Below are 18,431 nucleotides of genomic sequence, written 5' to 3'. Positions count from 1 at the left end.
AGTAAAACAGTATGAAATTGTGTTGTCCTGTAAGGTCAATTTGTTTATTCAGTTTATTCAGTCTTGAAAACAAAGAGTTTGTTTAATTAGTTTGTTTAGGCATAAAAAATCAATGAAGATCTTTCTCCTCTGCACCAAAAACTACATACCATCCCAGTAGCAAATAATTTCTTGAGCTTTTTCTTGATTTTATAACTTTCATTTTGAGTTTATTAATTCTCAGTAGGTCAATATAGCTTCAATGTGTGCTGACGTAACTCAAAACTATTCATGGTCCCCAAAGGACGAATCCTCTTGACTCTTTTAAGCCTCTGACTTTTCCTCAAGTGCTACCATGTGGTTGTCATGTGTAGTTTTAAGTGAAACGACAGGATAAATTGTAATACCTCGGATTCACGATGCCCCGACTTTTCATTTAGCTCCATCATCAGGTAAAAATGTCAGATTATCCAATACACCAAACGGTTTATGATGAAACACCCATTAGAAAAATGACATTCCCATCAGCCTCAGTTGTATTTTGTTTAGGGCTAGCAAGCTAAGGCCAGCATGCTAACACACTAAAGTAAGATAGTGGACATGGTGAACATTGTGCTGTACGTGCTAAGCATCAGCTTGTGGCTATACAATCTTAGTCTTGGTATTTATCTTCTTCTCTGCCATTTTAAGTGTTTTATAAATGTTTGCTTGCTTGCTGTGTTAATATCGAGCTGTTATGTTCTTTATTACTTTTACCACTTCCTATCTGCTATCTACAAATGATACCGTTTTTCAGAAACTAGGTCAGGTCAAAACGTGACTTGCTTTCAGGAAATCTACAACCCATTGCAGGTTACCAAACACCTCACCTCTTAATCCCAGCAGTTAAATAAGTTATCTCTCTATTTGCTTAAGAGTTAAGACAAGTGCTATCAATGAGATCCCGTATTTTTCACTTAGAGTGGCGTATCAATCAGGAGATGACAGTGAGTTTGTTTTAACTCAGCTCACTTATTCTGTTTGTTCTCCTGTGCAGCACTCACATAGAGAAAGCTATAGTAAGTGTATTTAATGTCAGCTGCAGTAGGTGTTGCATTTAGAAAATAGATGATTTTGAGGATGCAAGGCAAGGCAAGTTTATTTGTATAGCACTAGGCAACTCAAAGTGCTTCACAGGGGCATAAAATTACATTAAAAGTCATTAAAAAATTGCATTTAAAACACATTAAAAGAGAAAAAAAGGAAAAGACCTGTCTGTTTATCACTTTCATGACCTATTATTGCTAAAGTTGTTTGCTAGCTACTTGCACTACAAATGAAGAGAAAGTGCAGCCAGAATTTCCCAATACTGAAGTCACCATGTTTGTTGTTTTTGATCATGATGAAGCAACGATAAAGCAAGGAATCTCTGATTGTTTGTCTGTGGTTCACATATCTCGAGAGCCACTCATCCGATCTCATTCACACTTGGCAGGTTTGTTGCTGTGGACCCATGAAAGTGCAGTGTTGAAATTGGGGCAATTTGGACCTGCGACACATTAAACATTAATAAATCTAACGCCGCTCTGTGCAGCAGCAGGGGCATGGCTTCAGTGGCTCTGGCAAGTTTCATCTATTTAGGCCAAAAGTTTTTCTATAATCCTGCTGAAAAAAACCCAACAAAAAAACAAATCAAAGTGAAAGCATAACTTCCTTGGCAAATTTAATAAACAACCAGCTACACAGGCACAGGACACAAAATTCAAAGATGGCCCCTCCTCCTCAGCTCAACAACACCAGTTAGAAATACAGCCCCCCTGAAAACAACTCAGTGTACCACCTGCAGCCCTCACACTGTTATTTGCTCGGTGTTACACACACCTACTGGCCAAAGTTTGATTCCCAGAAACATCCCGCACACAGCGAAATAAGAAAAAACAGAGAGAGGACAGGGTCTCTGTAGATAATGACACGTCACACATGTAATGGGTCATCGCGTATGATTGTGATCATCGTGTTTTCTTTGGAAAATCCTGCTCATTCTGCCATTAATAAACAATCATATAATCTGTAAATGAGCTGACGTGTGAGTGATTATGGAATGTTTTCGCAGTTCATTTACATGTATGTGACAGTGGCCATGGTTAATGTGTGCAGGAACGCTTCCTGTTACATCTAACACTCATCTATTCCTGTTAGTCATTTCAGTCACAAAATTAAAAATCCACTCCTGGCTGTGAGCTAGTTGTTCTTTAACATGAATTGCTTGTTTTTCCAGTGGGGATAAGGAAACATTAAAACCCAGAGAGGCTCGGAAATGACGACATACACATACACTCTTCCAGTCCAAACAAGAATTCAGTTTAATCTACTAATAAAGAACTCTTTAAGTCTTTTGACTTGAAATGATGAATTTACTCTATAGAATTCAATCAATCTATTAAAATAACATAATCAGCATACTAGCACACTTCCCAGCATGCATTGTCTGAGAGTGAAAACTCTCCTCAGACCCTTCTCTTTCACAATTTGAAGAAAGAATATGAAATGGAAAATTGCTGTGTGTCTTTAATAGCCTACACTTTGAGATAAGTCACGGTTGTTTACTTTTACAATAATGAAAATATTGCTTACGATGATAAAGGTTAGTGTCGAATTCAGTCTTGTAGTATCCAATCACACTTCCAAACTTTTGATGTATTAACTTGGAGAAACCTACTTGTTTCATATCAAGATGGGTGCAAAGTAGCTCAAATAAGAGCAGCTACAGTCAGCGCTGCTGATAATCTTGCTCGGCCCAGGGACAAGAAGATTTCCACAACCCCCTTAGCAGATTATTCCAAGGTTTAGAGGGCCTTGAACAGCTGACCTGGTCTTCCCCCCTGTTGGAGGCCTTGGTGAGAGTGATAAGGTGATTCAACAAACTTCGGCAAACTAGATATTTTAAGTAGACTGAACTGTGGATGAAGTATTTTCAGCTTTGGAACTCCAGTTGAAAGAAACTCAGAGACTGTGTTTGCTCAACTCGAGAATACAATAGGAACTGAATTATTAAGTCACGTAAACTAAAGAATTTAAGTACAACTGATTTAATATCAAGTTTATATGACTAGATAAGTTGATTTGTTTCGAATCATTCCAAAATTACCTCAACTTGTCCTCTCATATTCAGTAAGTAAGGCTGCACTGACACTATCTTTTTTATAAATTTAATTTAGGTTTTTTTTAAAAATTTTTTACAATGTATAGAACTATAAAACAAAGAAAAACATTATGACCAGTGGTGCTGCAGGAGTGAAGTTACATCACTTGGCTTTTAAAGCGATGTAATTACATAAGCAGTGTATACCACCAACTGCTCTCCTTCATCAAAGGCTGAAATAAAATAAAATACAACTTTTACAGCTTTATTACCTCCTGACACAGACATTTTATCTTCAACCACGCCCCGTCAGTAAAAGCTGGATTGAAACATAAAACACTGACATTAAATGTGAAGCATTATCATCATAAATCACAAAGATGTCCTGCCAAGTACACATCACTAAAATGCAGAGTGCAGGGTCAAATCCAGGAAATTACTAATATGTGATACTGAAGTGAGTAGAAATTTCAGTCAATTTTTTTTTGTAAAAAAACCAACCAAACAAACGAACAAAAAAGACAAACAAAAGCCAGTCTCCTATTTAGTTTACTGGCTATGCTGACCACCCTATAAGTAATTTTATTTTTCAATTACACATTGGAGAGACACATAGTGGGTTCAGCAGGATCCTGACACTCATCACATTATTTACTTTTCTGCTTTAACCTATCCTGTTTTAACCTGCTTATCTCAAACATTCATTATTCTCTCTCTGTCAACATTTCAGTGCATTCTCCTTCATTCCGCTCAGACTGAAAACAAGATAAACCTCAATCAACAAGAAAGTCATTTTGACAAAGACCCTGTTAAACGTTAACCAGCTCAACAAAGGCATCAAATAGTTGATTTGAAGGAGCCCTGTCAGGATTGTGAAGGACGAATTTGTCTTACAAGGTTACCTGGTTCAAAGATGTATATCAGCTTGAATTGACCATGTTTTGAAGTGATATATCTTTGTCTTTTAAGTTATTTTAAGGCAGCTTTTTCTTCATCTCCACCGTAGCAAAATGCTTGCTCATGGGGTAACATTGTATGGCCTAGCCCTGCTCGGACTGAAATGTGTCCTGAGATAACGTTTGTTTTGAATTGGCGCTATATAGATAAAATTGACTTGACCTTTTTAAATAAAGAGTGACATACACAGATTGTAATGAAACTCTAAGGTTTGAGGTTGCTCTGAAAATGAGAGCATGTTAATCAGCTCATTTCACTTTGTTCTGTTTTAATTTGTCAGTGTCTAGTGAGATGCATTCATTCTGTCGAGTACTTTGTTTTATTTTATTTACCACTAACACTACAATTTATGTCTGCATCTAAAACAGTTGTGATGCTATATCACGGTGACCAAATCTGAGATCACAGTGATCCACAACTTAAAACAATGAAGGCCAGGGCCTCTTGACACCACTGATATTACTGATTTCCACATTTTGTTCATTTGTAGTTTGATCAAAGTAGATCCCTTCAAGGTAATGTTTGTGTAAGTTTCCTCTTTTGTTACGAGAGAGCCAACTCGTAACCACCTCTCTACGGTATTCCCTGTTGTCAAACTGGCCACAGTTCGTCTTGGAGTTTGTGTTTGGTTCCGACACTGGCCGTGGTAGCCACTGCTAGCGGTTACTTTAGCAACAAGCACTGTCATCTTTTCATCAGAAAACTGTATATCACAGAGGGTTCAGGCAACCCAGACGGAGGACATTGGAGGGAAAACCAGAAAACATTTTATCCATAAAATATGATCCAGTTTCATCCAAAACAGCAAATAAACTTATAAATTTGTGTTTTTGTCCCGTAGGTTTCACATGTTATCCCGTAGGTTTCACATGTAATGTGATGTGTAATGTGTAATGCCTTGGATAGGCCTGACAAAGAGTGTCCCTTGATCATAAAAATGTGTACATAATACCTGTGTAGGCTCATTGTCATATGAGAGTAATGTACTTTTTATTGACAGAAAACAAGAAGAATGTTTGGGCAGCACAGACGTCAAATGAAGAGCAAAGAAACATCTATAATAGAGAGCGAGACATTTGATTGAGTAAAGGAAGAAGGTTTTAATTAAACTAAACTAAAAACGTAGTCACAGATATTTCAAACATATGCTATGCAAAATCTTCTCCTTTCCGTTATCTGAGTTGTGTTGGGAACAATGTTTAAAACTTCTTTTCTTGGACTGCCAAATTCCATAAATCACGTTGGGCAATGCCAGTAGCACGATGAGTCCCGACTTTCCTGCTGACGGTGAAAATAATGGTAGTCTATCTCAGCCATAAAGATAAGATGTTTCTGCCATGTCTGGCGCATAATCACACACCTAACCAGCTTGCTGTCTGTTCCACAACCAAGTGAGGCGCGTGCTTTATATAAGAAATACTACATAGAAATAAATCATTTTCCCAAAGTGTGCATTTTTGTATTAAACAGTAGCATTGGCGTTGTTTCAGTGTCACATTTAACTAGTTTGGGTAGTTTGTAGTTCCAGTGCTTACCAAAGTTCAGCTTTACTGCGCCAGTTTTTCACTAAGTTAATGACCACACACACACACACACTCACGATACCTCAGGTGTGAGTACATGCACAGGCACATGTTGGGGGCTGGTTGTTCTCTTATAAGGACAGGTGAGGAGCTGTCACTCCCACAGACCAAACACGAGCACTGTCTATCTGTATCGATCGCGAGGAGGCTTCACTCCCACTACACAGTGTTTGTACAACTGCAACAGTAAAGAAGACCCCTCAGGCAGAACAGGAGGAGCTCTAGGAGACACTGGCTTTACAGAGGTCTGCTGAATCTGGTCTAAAACATATGGACATGGAGAAGCGGAACTGTTCAGCTGAGGAGTTTTTTGTGCAGAGGAAGGTCCTGGATGAGTTACATCTGGATGAAGTGGCACAGAAAGGGACGTGGTCCACTAAACCCACCCTGGGTGAACGGGTGAAGGAGTCCCTGAGGTAAAAATACAGAGGAGAGGACACTGGGGAGGAAGGTCTGGACAAAACTAAGACAATGACACAAACTGACAGACAGACACCCTTGAGTTTGAATTTGAATGTAGTTTTTCTGTCTTACTGTCAACCTGTTAAGTTACTCATGAGTTTATGTGTATGCATGTATGTGTGTGTGTGTGTGTGTGTGTGTGTGGATGTGTTATTAGTTAAAGGGTAACTCCACCAAGTTTACACATTCAGGTGTGTTTACAGGTCTTGGGGAGTACTGCTGCATATGTGAAAAAGTAGTATAAAGCTTTTGTGGCACCAGAAGAAGCTGCATGTAAACTGATTAATTGCCTTTAGTGATGTCACTCAGTGGCTAAATTGCATTGTGGGTAATGTAGGTGCCAGGTTTTAAAAGGAGGAAGAATGCACAGAATGAAAAAGGTGATGTCTCTGGTTTTGCTGTGAGTCTAACAGTGTAATTGGAGTGCAATGTTAGACTGGTTTAATGCTGATGGCTGAGCAAAGTTCAACATTTTATTAAGTTGGAAGCTTTCATTATTACCTGTGACGCAGCATGCAAGACTCTAATATTAAGCAATACAATTATTACAGGACTTATCTAAGTGTTCTCCACGTGACAAGTTGCTAAACTGAATATTTATCTGATAAAATATCTCATATTTGTGACTGCAGGCAGTCTCACATTTTAATATTGTTCACTGCCACACCTTATGTGTCAATAGAATTTAACTGTAGCACACTGACATGCTGGTGTTGTCTCGTGTGTCACTGTTTTACAGGCCAGCTGATAAAAACGTCAGCAGGTGTTACAATTCACAAGTCTAGTTTAGGACATTTTAATGAGTTTTTACAACCGTTCCTTTTGTGTTTTTAAATGAAATAACTAAATATAAAACAAAAACCTATACAGACATTAACTGAAAAGATTAGAAAAGTGAAATGATGTGCTCTCTATATATCTCTGTGATGACGGTTGCAGGTGTTCAGTGCCGAGGCTGAAGCACACGGTGCTGAGCTGGGTTCCCGTTCTCGGCTGGCTGCCTCACTACTCCATCAGAGAAAATGCCATCGGTGACCTGATCTCTGGCTGCAGTGTGGGCATCATGCATCTGCCACAGGGTTTGTATGTATGACTGTGTACAGTGGAGAGAGTTCGGAGTTTATCAACATCACGCTTCACAAACTTAGCAAACTGGTCATTTTAAAGGAATAGTTCGGCCTTTTGAGGAATGCACTTATTCTCTTTCTGTCTTTCCGAGAGAGAGATGACAGGATTTAAAGAAAGAATGCAAACAAACGCAAGCAAGTCCATTTCCCCAAATGTCTGACGATGTTTTAAAGGTCCTCCACAAAGTCCATGAATAGAACTAAACTTAACGTGAATCAAACTAAACTACATTTGCACTTATTCATTTGTTAATTCCAGGAGTGTTTATTCACCCCAAACAACCAGATTACGTTATTACTTTAAGCAACAACACACAGAGGGTTTGTGTATCTGTGTGTTTAACCTAAATAAACCAGTACAGCTCAGCACTCCAGTTCTCTCTCCTCATTTTCCCCTCTCCTCTCTGTAGTGTTTATGTTCATGAAGTAAAGTACATTTCCCCTCCATTTCTAGTTGGAGGTTACCTATGCAAAACACTGCTGCAGTCGGGCTGATACACAGTAATCTCTAAGCTCTCTGTCTGTCAGTAAACGGATCCAGATCAGAGCAGAATCCTGACACTGGGTGTTTAGTCCTCCAGCATCTCTGGCTCCACGCTCGACTCTGTCATCCAGAGCTGGCTGGCTCTGATCAGCTGATCAGCCTCCCTACTCCACCTGGCCCTCCCCATGCAACACTCAGCAAATGTCTTTCGCTTTGTTTTGATTGAGAGACCCCTACCGACTGAAATTACATACTGTGTGCTTGAGATTGGTGTCATTCTTCTCATCTAACTCAAGTCAGAAAAGTCTGACTATTCCTTCAATGTGAAACAAAATGTGTCCAGCCTTAACTATTGTTGTTGATTTATTTATTATTTATTATTTTTGTATTTCTAATTCAGGCATGGCATATGCTCTTCTGGCTTCCTTGCGCCCAGTGTATGGCCTTTACACCTCCCTCTTCCCAGTGTTGGTCTACTTCATCTTCGGTACTTCCAGACACATCTCCATAGGTGAGTGACAGAGTGTGTGTGATTTAAAAAGTAAATAACTGAAAGATCGTGAATAAATCCATCCTTGCTGCTATTTGTGCATGACCTTGTGTCTACATGCTCTTGTTTCGTATATTCAGGTACGTTTGCTGTGATCAGCATCATGATTGGGAGTGTGACGGAGAGGCTGGCACCAGACAGCAACTTTATTGTTAATGGCACTAATGAAACAGGAAGTGTGGACCTTGATGCACGGGATGCATACAGAGTACAGATTGCATGTTCCCTGACAGTCCTGACTGGACTCTTTCAGGTGTGTTTGAGTGTCTATCCTGACCAAAATAAAAGCGTTTAGTGACTTTACTGAGGTACTAAACAACTAATTCAAGCCATATTTCACAGATTTTGACTAAACTGCTCTCTCTTTCTCCATTCTAAGATCCTGTTGGGTGTGGTGAGGTTTGGTTTCGTGGTCACCTACCTGTCAGAGCCACTGGTCCGTGGCTACACCACAGGATCAGCATGTCATGTGTGCATCTCGCAGCTCAAGTATCTTTTTGGGGTGAAGCCAGCGCGCTTCACAGGTCCTCTCTCTCTCATTTATGTGAGTACATTACAGCAGCAACTAAGGGCTACGTTCATTATCAATTAATCTGCCAATTAATTCATAATAGATTAATCGTTTTGTCTACAAAATAGTGAAGAATGTCCATCCCAGCTTCCTAAAAACCAAGGTCTCTATAATTTTCTGACTGATAACTCACCAATAGCTACAAAAGTTGTATTTAAGTGTCTCAGTAAACCATGACACTGTGACAGCGAGCAGTGATGGAATGTAACTGAGTATATTTACTATATTAAATGCTATATTTACTGCACAAAAGTATAATTTTAAAATACTTTAGTTGAGTATTTTCATTTTCTGCTCCACTCCACTCCACTTGTTTCTGGTTACATTCAGTCAACCAGTAGTACACTTTATACATACATGTAAATATAACTATGATTGACTTTCACTTTTACCAAAGTAAAATTTTAACATGATATCTTTACTTTCACTCAATTATGACTTTTGTACTTCTTACATCACTGACAGTTAGCCATCACGCACAATGACATGATCCTGAAACTGAAGCAGCTAAATGGGACTTAGTGATCATTTACTGTCCATTACCACTAGAGTGTGCGTCAACTTTTCACAATAACTATTTCTAAAAGTGTGTTTTCAAAGCAATGTTTTGCTAGATAATCACTCTCTGAACCACTGGAGCATCCGTCTCAAACTATAGAAAATATACATGATGTGGAAAGGAGAAAAAGTTTTCACAAATCATCCAATGGTAGACACAGCGAACAAAGTGCACCAGTTACCACAAGCATCCATGATTTCTCCCTCTCCTCACAGACTCTGGTGGATATTTGCCGGCTGCTGCCTGAGACTAAAGTGCCAGAGCTGGTGGTCAGTCTGGTGGCTCTCGCAGTTCTCATCGTGGTCAAAGAAGTCAATGCTTGCTACAGAGAGAAGCTGCCTATGCCCATCCCAATAGAGCTCATAGTGGTAAGTCACTTCATTTAATAGTCCAGCAGAGGGCATCTTGACCACAGTGATCTTTCTGCACTCATGACTGAAAAAGGCGCCGTATGTACTCAAGGTTTGACCCCACACATTAACACAGTGTTCCTTGTGCCTTTTTCAACAGGTCATAGCGGCAACAATCATCACCCACTTCTGTGGATTGACGAATAAATACAGTATCGATGTGGTTGGAGAGATTCCCAGTGGGTACGTTTATCTCTGTGTGATGCAATGTTTGAGTGTGTGTGTGTGTTTGTGGACAAAACAGAAAGAGACAGATAGGAAGGGAAGTGGTGAGATTCAGGACAGCTATTGCAAGTCTATGCAAGACTGTTCACCAGATCACAGACACAAATGTGCCAAAGACAAAGTCAGACTCAAAGGAAAAGAATCATAGTGTGTGTTCATGTGAGTTATTTCAAACATGCTTCTGTTCCTGTGATGGAAAGGTAATGACAATGTCCCCAGAAAGCACGTGCAAATATACAGTAGGATATAACTATGACTTTAATTTTAGCTGACAGCTTCTGATATTAATGGAAGTTGAAACATTGGGTGTTTCTGAATGATTCAAAAGTGAGAGATGTTTTTTCAAGAATGCCATACAACAAGATTAATTGCTGCGAGTACAAGACAGCAAAGTCGCACATGCTCCTGGAGTTTAAGACGTGCACCTCTATATTTAGACAAGAAGCTCATTAGAGTTTTCAAACAAACCTCTGGGAGAATGTGAGCTGCCCTGAGCTCTTTGCAGACACATCTGTGTGTGGTTGTGCTCTGTATTATACAAATTTAAACCATTTATCTTCTCCACCTGCTCCAGGCTCAAAGCCCCTCAAGCTCCAGATGCCACATTGTTCTCAGAGGTGATAGGCGACGCCTTCGCAGTGGCCATTGTGGGCTACGCCATCAGTATTTCCCTAGGCAAAACATTTGGCCTCAAGTATGGCTACAAGGTGGATAGCAACCAGGTGAGGAATACACACACTCACACACACAAGCCTTAAAATATTCAAGGGGACACTCACAAACAGCTGTGAGAGTTATACTTGGAATCTGTGTTCCTGTCTGACTCATAGGGAAAAGTCAAACTTGGGCATGACTATCACATCAGTGGAAAAAATATTTCGGTTGTCATGGGCCCCCAACAGCAGAGCCATGAATAACTCCACAGACCTCCGTTTTTTCTGTAAATATTTATTTCAGGTGCTCAATTCATTTCAAAAACCCTGATTCTGTTTTTTATTGACATGAATGATAAAAACGATCTTTGATGTGTGACAGAAGCAATGATAAAAATGGTTTTGGTAACACTTTGGACTAACCATCATTAATAAATGGTAAATTTATAGTTAATTAAAATTGAGTTAATAGTTATTTCATTGTTAACAAACATGAAATGCTTTATAAACCTTTCATTAAGCAATTGTAAATGTTTGTAAACATCAGTTGCAACTTTATAAAGGCCATCCAAGTAATGTTTATAAATGAACTACACAGTGTTTACAAACCATTTACAAAGTATTGCAAACGCCAGTTGCAACTTTACGATTTCATTGTTTGTTAACAGTGAGATAATTATAAATATCACAATATACACAAAAATGACCTAATGAAAAAAACACACAAATATAAAAACAAAAGTAAAACAAAAAGTGAGGACAATACAGAACACAAATCAGGGACAGAGGGAACAAACAAAGAGCGGGGGAACAGGCACAGGAGCACAGGAGACACTGGACTGATGCAAAGGACGAGAACAGACAAACCAACAAAGGGTGAGGGAGCAAGACAGGCTCGAACTAAACTAAGGAGGGGACGAGGTGCAGGTGGAGAGACACTGGGAACAGTGCAGTGCTAACGAGGCTGATGTGAGACAGGTGGCACAGGAGCGCAGGAACACAAGAGGGAAACAGAACACTGGAAACACATGAGAGCAGGAAGTAGAGAGTGACAACAAGACGCAAGATAGAATTACAAAATAAAACAGGACATCAACAAACCAAAAAACCCAAACCATGACAATAAACTAAATTTACATCCAACTTACCAATTATTAATGATGGTTATTATAAAGTGTCACCATGGTTTTATGTCATACTAACCCCTAACTCAACACGTTTTTTAGTTGTTTCTGTCACTTCTAAAGCTATAAAGAAGAGATTTTTTTAAATTTTGTTATTCTAATTATTATATTTTCCATACTTCACAACAAGAACTTCCTCTTGTTCCTTCCTAGCCCCCCTTCACAAATCATTTTAGGCCACATTAGTGTCTGACTTTGCATCCTCAGAGTAATAACAGACTGAAATTGGATCGCCTAAACCTCTTAAGGAGTTGGCGAAAGATGCATTTAAGCCCGTAATTATTCAAGTCCATTTACAAATGTTATAAAGCCGCTCCCAGTGCACGACGCCATGTTTCAAAGCCATCCAGGATTCACCTCACAGAAGCATAGTTGCAAGTTTTGCTTTTGACTCCTGGTTTTGCACGTGGCAAATGTTAACGAGGTTGTAAAAAATAAAGTGCAGACACATGTGGCATGAATCAGAAGAAAATGTATCTCTATATATCTCTTATTCATTCTGTTGTTATTATTCATTCTTTATGCTTTATGACCTGAGATTGAACTACAGTCTTCCCTTTGCTATTACATCAGGTTATATCACCCTTTTATTGGAAAAATGATTGTTTCCTTGTAGATATATACACACTAAGGATCATCCTGAAACAATCTGGGCTTTCTCCACAATTATTTTTTTTTGCATGTGCATGTGTAGAAATACAGAAGGGGTGGGGGGGGGGTTATTCTCATCTATTGCACGCAGACTTATTCACACACGTACACACACTTGCAGAGGCATGTGACTGGGATCATTCTGCTGTGGAGAGAGACAGGCTGGGAAGCACTCACAGTCTCTAAGAGCTGGCCTGCTAAATCATTAATGTCCAACTAGCTTTATGCAATCAAGTGTGACTTAAATGTGCTTGGCACTGCTCTCAGTGTGGCAGCAAAGCGTTGACATGGCCATAAAGTTCATGAACAGTGCATTATGTCATTAACTTGAAGGTTACAAACTCCAGATATACATGGATTTAAGATATTAATAGCATTAAATGTCTCAAAGATAATCGGTTTCTAAGCCTAAATGTCTTAACGTCTTGCTGTTTCTCTTTTTGCAGGAGCTGGTTGCTTTAGGTCTCAGCAACACTGTTGGTGGCTTTTTTCAGTGCTACTCTGTGACTTCCTCATTGTCTCGCAGCCTCGTACAGGAAAGCACCGGGGGCAAGACACAAGTAAACACACACTCAGACATGTGTGCACAAACAGCACAAATACCTCTGATTACATCTAATTATTATGTTCAACTTGAGTCCATTTAGGCCTATTGTTCAAAAAGTGTGTGTATGTGTGTGTACTATCAGGTTGCAGGAGTGATTTCATCCGTCATCGTGCTGATCACAATTTTAAAAATAGGTTCTCTCTTTGAAGATCTTCCCAAGGTAACACTCTCTCCCTCCAGTCGATTTTTTTTAATGATCATTGTCTCTCTTGGCAGCAAATTTAATAACCATTAAGGCTGCGGATATATATGAATACATATGTGTGTGTGTGTGTGTGTGTGTGTTCTTCAGGCTGTCTTATCCACCATAGTATTTGTGAATTTGAAAGGGATGTTCAAGCAGTTCATGGACGTGCCCACGCTGTGGAAGACCAACAAGGTTGATCTGGTACGACTAAATCCTCTTTAAGAGTCAATCTACTCAGTTAAATACTGTGTGAACCTCTGGGTTCTTTGAACCCGCTGACTTTAACTGTTCACGCTGCCCTCTAGCTGGTGTGGCTGGTAACATTCACAAGCACCATCCTGCTCAACCTGGACCTGGGCCTGGCTGTCTCCATTGTCTTCTCCATGCTCACCGTCATCTTCAGAACGCAACTGTAACTACACACCACTCATTGACAAAGGAAGATTTTAATATGATTTTTACAGAGCTGAAGGGCAATTACTTCTGCAATAATGACATTTAATACCTTTCAGACCCCGCTACTCTATCCTGGGCCATGTGCCAGGCACCGACCTGTATCTGGACACAGACACCTACAAGGAGGTAAGAGTTATTCATGGTACATTACATTTGCTCAGTGCCATATTCATCCACAGAAATTTAGGTCAATTCATACAAATTATATATATATATTCAATATAACACAATTTTGAAGTGAACAGTCATCTCACTATTTCTTCAGTAGAAATAAATGTTCAGGCATGCTGTCTCTAGGAATGACAATGCCAGTCAGTCAGTCAATCCACCACATTGGTCAAGACTGAAATTTAGTGCAGATAGTAATGATTCACAAAGAATGAAACCTACTGAGTTTGGTGATACTTTGGATTTTAAATACCTGCAAAACTAATGACATATTCATCAACATTAGCTGCACTTTTTCTTAAATGCTTAAAGGCAGGCTAACACACTTAACTAACATAAACACTACACCTGCTTGCGTCAGCATGTTGATCACAGTGCTGCTAGCATTGCTGTAGAAACATGGTCCAAGCAAGTACGCGGATGCAAGGCATTGTCATTTGTGCCTGCACACCGGCGTGGACCATGTTTCTGGCCTTAATGTTTACATCCAACGCTGTCATGAACACAAGCTGTTTGTCCATGAGTAGATGCATGCTTCCTTCTGCACTGTGATATGGTGTAGTTTGGGAGAAGGCAGACATCCTTATTTGGGGGGTGAATTTTCCCTTTAATTGTAATCTTAAAATGGAGTAATTCAGATCCAGCAAAAAAAATCTGCATTACCAGATACAACTACCCAGTGAGCAAAAAGTGGTCTAGATCACGTCTTTTAGACGTCATTTATGGACATCCAAGACGTCTAAAAGACGTCCTCTGGGGAGCCAGAATGAAAGTTTTTTATACGTCTTTTCTGGATGTTGTATAGACGTTTATATATCGTTTATCGACTAATTCTGGCTGTCAGTGGACGTCCAGATCATAGCCAGTATGAACGTCTATTCTCAACTAATTCTGGATGTCAGTGGATGTCTAGATTATGGCCTGACTATTGACATGGCCAGGCCATGATCTGGACGTCCATTGACAGCCAGAATTAGTCGATAAATGACGTTGAGAAAAGACGTCCAGTCAGGCCATAATACAACGTCCAGAAAAGACGTATAAAAAACTTTCATTCTGGCTCCCCAGAGGAAGTCTTTTAGACATCTTGGATGTCCATAAATGATGTCTAAAAGACGTGATCTAGACCACTTTTTGCTCACTGGGTAAATGAGAAAAAACTTTTTTCATTGAAAATTTGTGTGAACTGACCCTTTAAAGGAACACTCTGTGGATAGAGTACATTCAACCTTCAGTCATTAGTGGTAGAAAAGCCCCATTTAGTCAAACAATACCTAAGGGAGGCAGAGTCCACATGAGCGCAGAACAGGGTGTGAGTTTCTGAACTTTTCCGCTTCATGATGTGTCCCCGCAGGCCAAAGAGATTCCAGGAATCAAAATCTTCCGCTCATCCACGACTATCTACTACACAAATGCTGAGATGTACTTGGAGGCCCTGCAAGAGAAGGTGTGTGTATGTGTGCGAATGTGTGTGTGTGTGTGTGATTACAAGACGTAATCCCTGTCCACTGTCTACATCATCCTTAATTGCTTTCATTATCTCTCTCACTTTCTCTTCTTCTTCTCTCGCTCTCATGTTGATGCTCGGTTTTTTGTGCAGAGCGGAATTGAAATTGGGAAGCTGCTGACACAGAAGAAGAAGAGAGACGCGAAGCTGAAGCGTAAACAAGAGAAGGAGAAAAAGAAAGCTAAAAAGGAGGCAAAAAAACAAGTATGGTGTCCTAAATAATACATTTTGAGATACCTCAAGTTACACAATAATTGATTTGCACTGATAATTTCTGCTTTTTCATCTTTTTGGTAGAAAATCAGCTACTTGTCCAATGGCACATTCTCTTTGAAGGAGTCAGAGATGAATCAGAGCAAAGTCTCTGCAGGACTGAAGGGACAGAGTCAGGAGAATAATGTGGCCTTAAGCCTGAAAGAAACTTTTACAAATGGCCAAGTAAACTGGGCATACCAACATGGCACGGCCATGTCAGACTCCGATTCAGACACAGAGGACCACAGCAACACCCAGGCATCACACAGTGGTGATGAGGAAAAGCCATGCGGATCGGCCACGCACAGCATCATCTTGGACATTTCCACAACCAGCTTTGTGGACACAGTTGCTGTGAAGACCATGAAAAATGTATGTGTGTGTTAGGATCTGTGTGTGTTGACATTCATTTCATCATCAGTGTTGAATAAGTAAATAAGGGACAAGCTAGGGCACGCTCATCTCCATTTTCAAAAGACAAAAACAAACCCGAATCTTATCTATCCTTTCTCCCAGATATTCAGGGACTTTGGAGAGATTGATTTGGACGTCTATCTAGCAGGCTGCCAAGGTGAGTGGGAGACCAGACAAAACAGAGACGAAGTTAATGTCCTTAATGCAGACTCAAGGAACTGGAGCTTGAGATAATGAATGCTTCAAGGTCTCAGCCTAAGTGGCGCCACATTGTTCCCTGTTGGACACATTCATCAAACATAAATATTTATTTCTATAATCTCTAAATGCTCTGTCTCATTGACTTTCATGCTTTTCTGTGTGGTCAAATATTAGCCTGTGTCGTGGAGCAGCTGGAGACTGCAGGTTTCTTCTCAGAGTCCATCCCAAAGAGCAGACTGTTTGTCACAGTCCACGATGCAGTGCTGCATATTCTCCGCAAACTGGGGTGCGGCGACTTTGTACTTGTGAGTTCAACACTATGAATATCAGCTACACTTCTGAGCTTCGCTTATCACTTATTGCTGTTATATATTGTGAAATGCTCCTGCCCTCCATTTTTTTCAGGATTTGTCCTGCACCACTCAGATGTGACCAGCAGGGGTCAGACTGTTCGCCATCTTCCTCCTCCTTCCCTCCTCCTCTTCTCAGGCGGCTGGCTGTTCAACTGCACACCATTGGTCGTCATTGGTCTCCTCCCCTTTCAGTGGGGGAGAATGCACCACCTTGACATGGCGGCTGGTCGCCATGGAAACACAGGGAGCCGTTGCTGTGGCAACAGCCTTTTTATGATATCGTCTAATGAGATAGCCAGCAATACGTCACTGCAGCTCTCTCCCTCTGTGGTGTGTGTGTGTGCGCGAGACAGAAGAGGGGCGGGGGTTGAGTGGGAGAATGTAACACTGGACTAATAGGAGTCTGTATTTATAGCCTGTGTGAGAGAGTAGAGAGTGAGTGAAAGGTTGACTATAAGGGGAAACTCATGAGAGAGGTGTTGCTATGAAAATGTGGGTCTTGATGTGTGTGCACACATTTGTCCTTCAATGTCTTGACCCGATGCAGCTGGCCTTCCTGTTCCTTTAAAAAAGGAAATGTCTTCTACAATGAATCAATAAAATGTAAATATTTGTCATCTGGGAAGGATGCTCAGCCCTTACATTACCGATCATTTGCTCCAAAACCTAAACACCTAAACACCTAAAGCTGAAAAGCCTGAGCTGAATTGCAAATATGGTGTAATAGGTGTTACGTTGAAAAAGAGCAGCGGCACTTAAACACGTTGTGGGTGTGTTTGTAGTCAGTGTACACAAGTCCTCTGACATCTTTAGCTCCCTTCTATTTTTGGGATCGAGTGTCATGTTATCATCTGATATCATAACTGTTGGAAGCTAAACACTGTATTGTAATAAATCCGTATACATGTTTCACTTGTATTGAATTGATTTAGATAGCTAACTCAAATACATTTGCTCCCAGCCATAACAATGTTATTTTTTTAAAGGAGACCTATTCTGCTTTTTCGTTTTTTGTTTTCTTCGTGTTTTATATACATTTTTGTGCATATAAAAGAGCTCTTAAAAAAACACCTTGTCAGTAGTCTCGCTTTTAATTTAACATACACTACATTTGTGCCTAATGGTTAGTTTGGCATGTAAGAATTGATTTAGCACAGATGCTCTGTTGTTGTTAGGTGCTGGGTCAGTTATGTCAGAGCTGACCAATCAGAGGAGACTGGGGGGCCTTAAAGAGACATGAGCTAAAACAGAGTGTTTCAGGCAGAGGGGGAATACAGTGCTGCAGCACTGGACAGTATGAGAATACAGATGTGTTTGTTAAGCACTAAGGCATGTAAACCTATTCTAGTAGTAATCCTGAAATGAACCTGAAAATGAGCATGATTTGTCTCCTTTAAAAGGTCCATTTATATGTGCAGTTACATAAACTGGAAAAATAACTTCCCTGAAGAAACTATTGGTTCCTTGGAATAACCACTCCAAAGTAAACACTGTCAGGTGTTGTAAATTACAGAACACACACTTCCTTGGTAGTGCTTATCGCTCCCTACCAACCTGACTGGTTACACCTCCAGTTGTCTGTGAACTGTTTGACTATCTGATGAGTTTATTTTTTTTACCCAAATGTAAAGGTGAAGCATATTTTAATGTGATTCAACCAGAATACTTTCTGTACATATCTACTGTATGAACAAAGGAGTTTAACCCGCTTCACATGGAGCTGAAAGCCGGTCCAGTGCTGTCAGAGTAGGGCTTTCTGTCTTAAAC

General features: G+C 40.1%; 1 protein-coding gene across 1 annotated transcript; it reads left to right on the top strand.

Moving 5' to 3' along the window:
* Positions 1-5,890: 5,890 nt before the first annotated feature.
* On the top strand, positions 5,891-16,816 carry slc26a6l2 (solute carrier family 26 member 6, like 2). The gene is made up of 19 exons (XM_073469418.1): positions 5,891-6,056; positions 7,042-7,181; positions 8,114-8,224; positions 8,344-8,516; positions 8,643-8,807; positions 9,609-9,761; positions 9,904-9,986; positions 10,603-10,750; positions 12,963-13,076; positions 13,206-13,283; positions 13,416-13,511; positions 13,616-13,722; positions 13,823-13,892; positions 15,289-15,381; positions 15,535-15,645; positions 15,739-16,068; positions 16,213-16,267; positions 16,486-16,616; positions 16,717-16,816. The coding sequence occupies exons 1-19, from the start codon at positions 5,911-5,913 to the stop codon at positions 16,741-16,743; spliced, it is 2,331 nt and encodes a 776-aa protein (XP_073325519.1). The 5' UTR covers positions 5,891-5,910; the 3' UTR covers positions 16,744-16,816.
* Positions 16,817-18,431: the final 1,615 nt, after the last annotated feature.

Source organism: Pagrus major, chromosome 7 (genome assembly GCF_040436345.1).
Source record: "Pagrus major chromosome 7, Pma_NU_1.0".
In the NCBI taxonomy this organism is placed as follows: Eukaryota; Metazoa; Chordata; class Actinopteri; order Spariformes; family Sparidae; genus Pagrus; species Pagrus major.
This window is presented reverse-complemented; position numbering and strand designations above follow the sequence as displayed.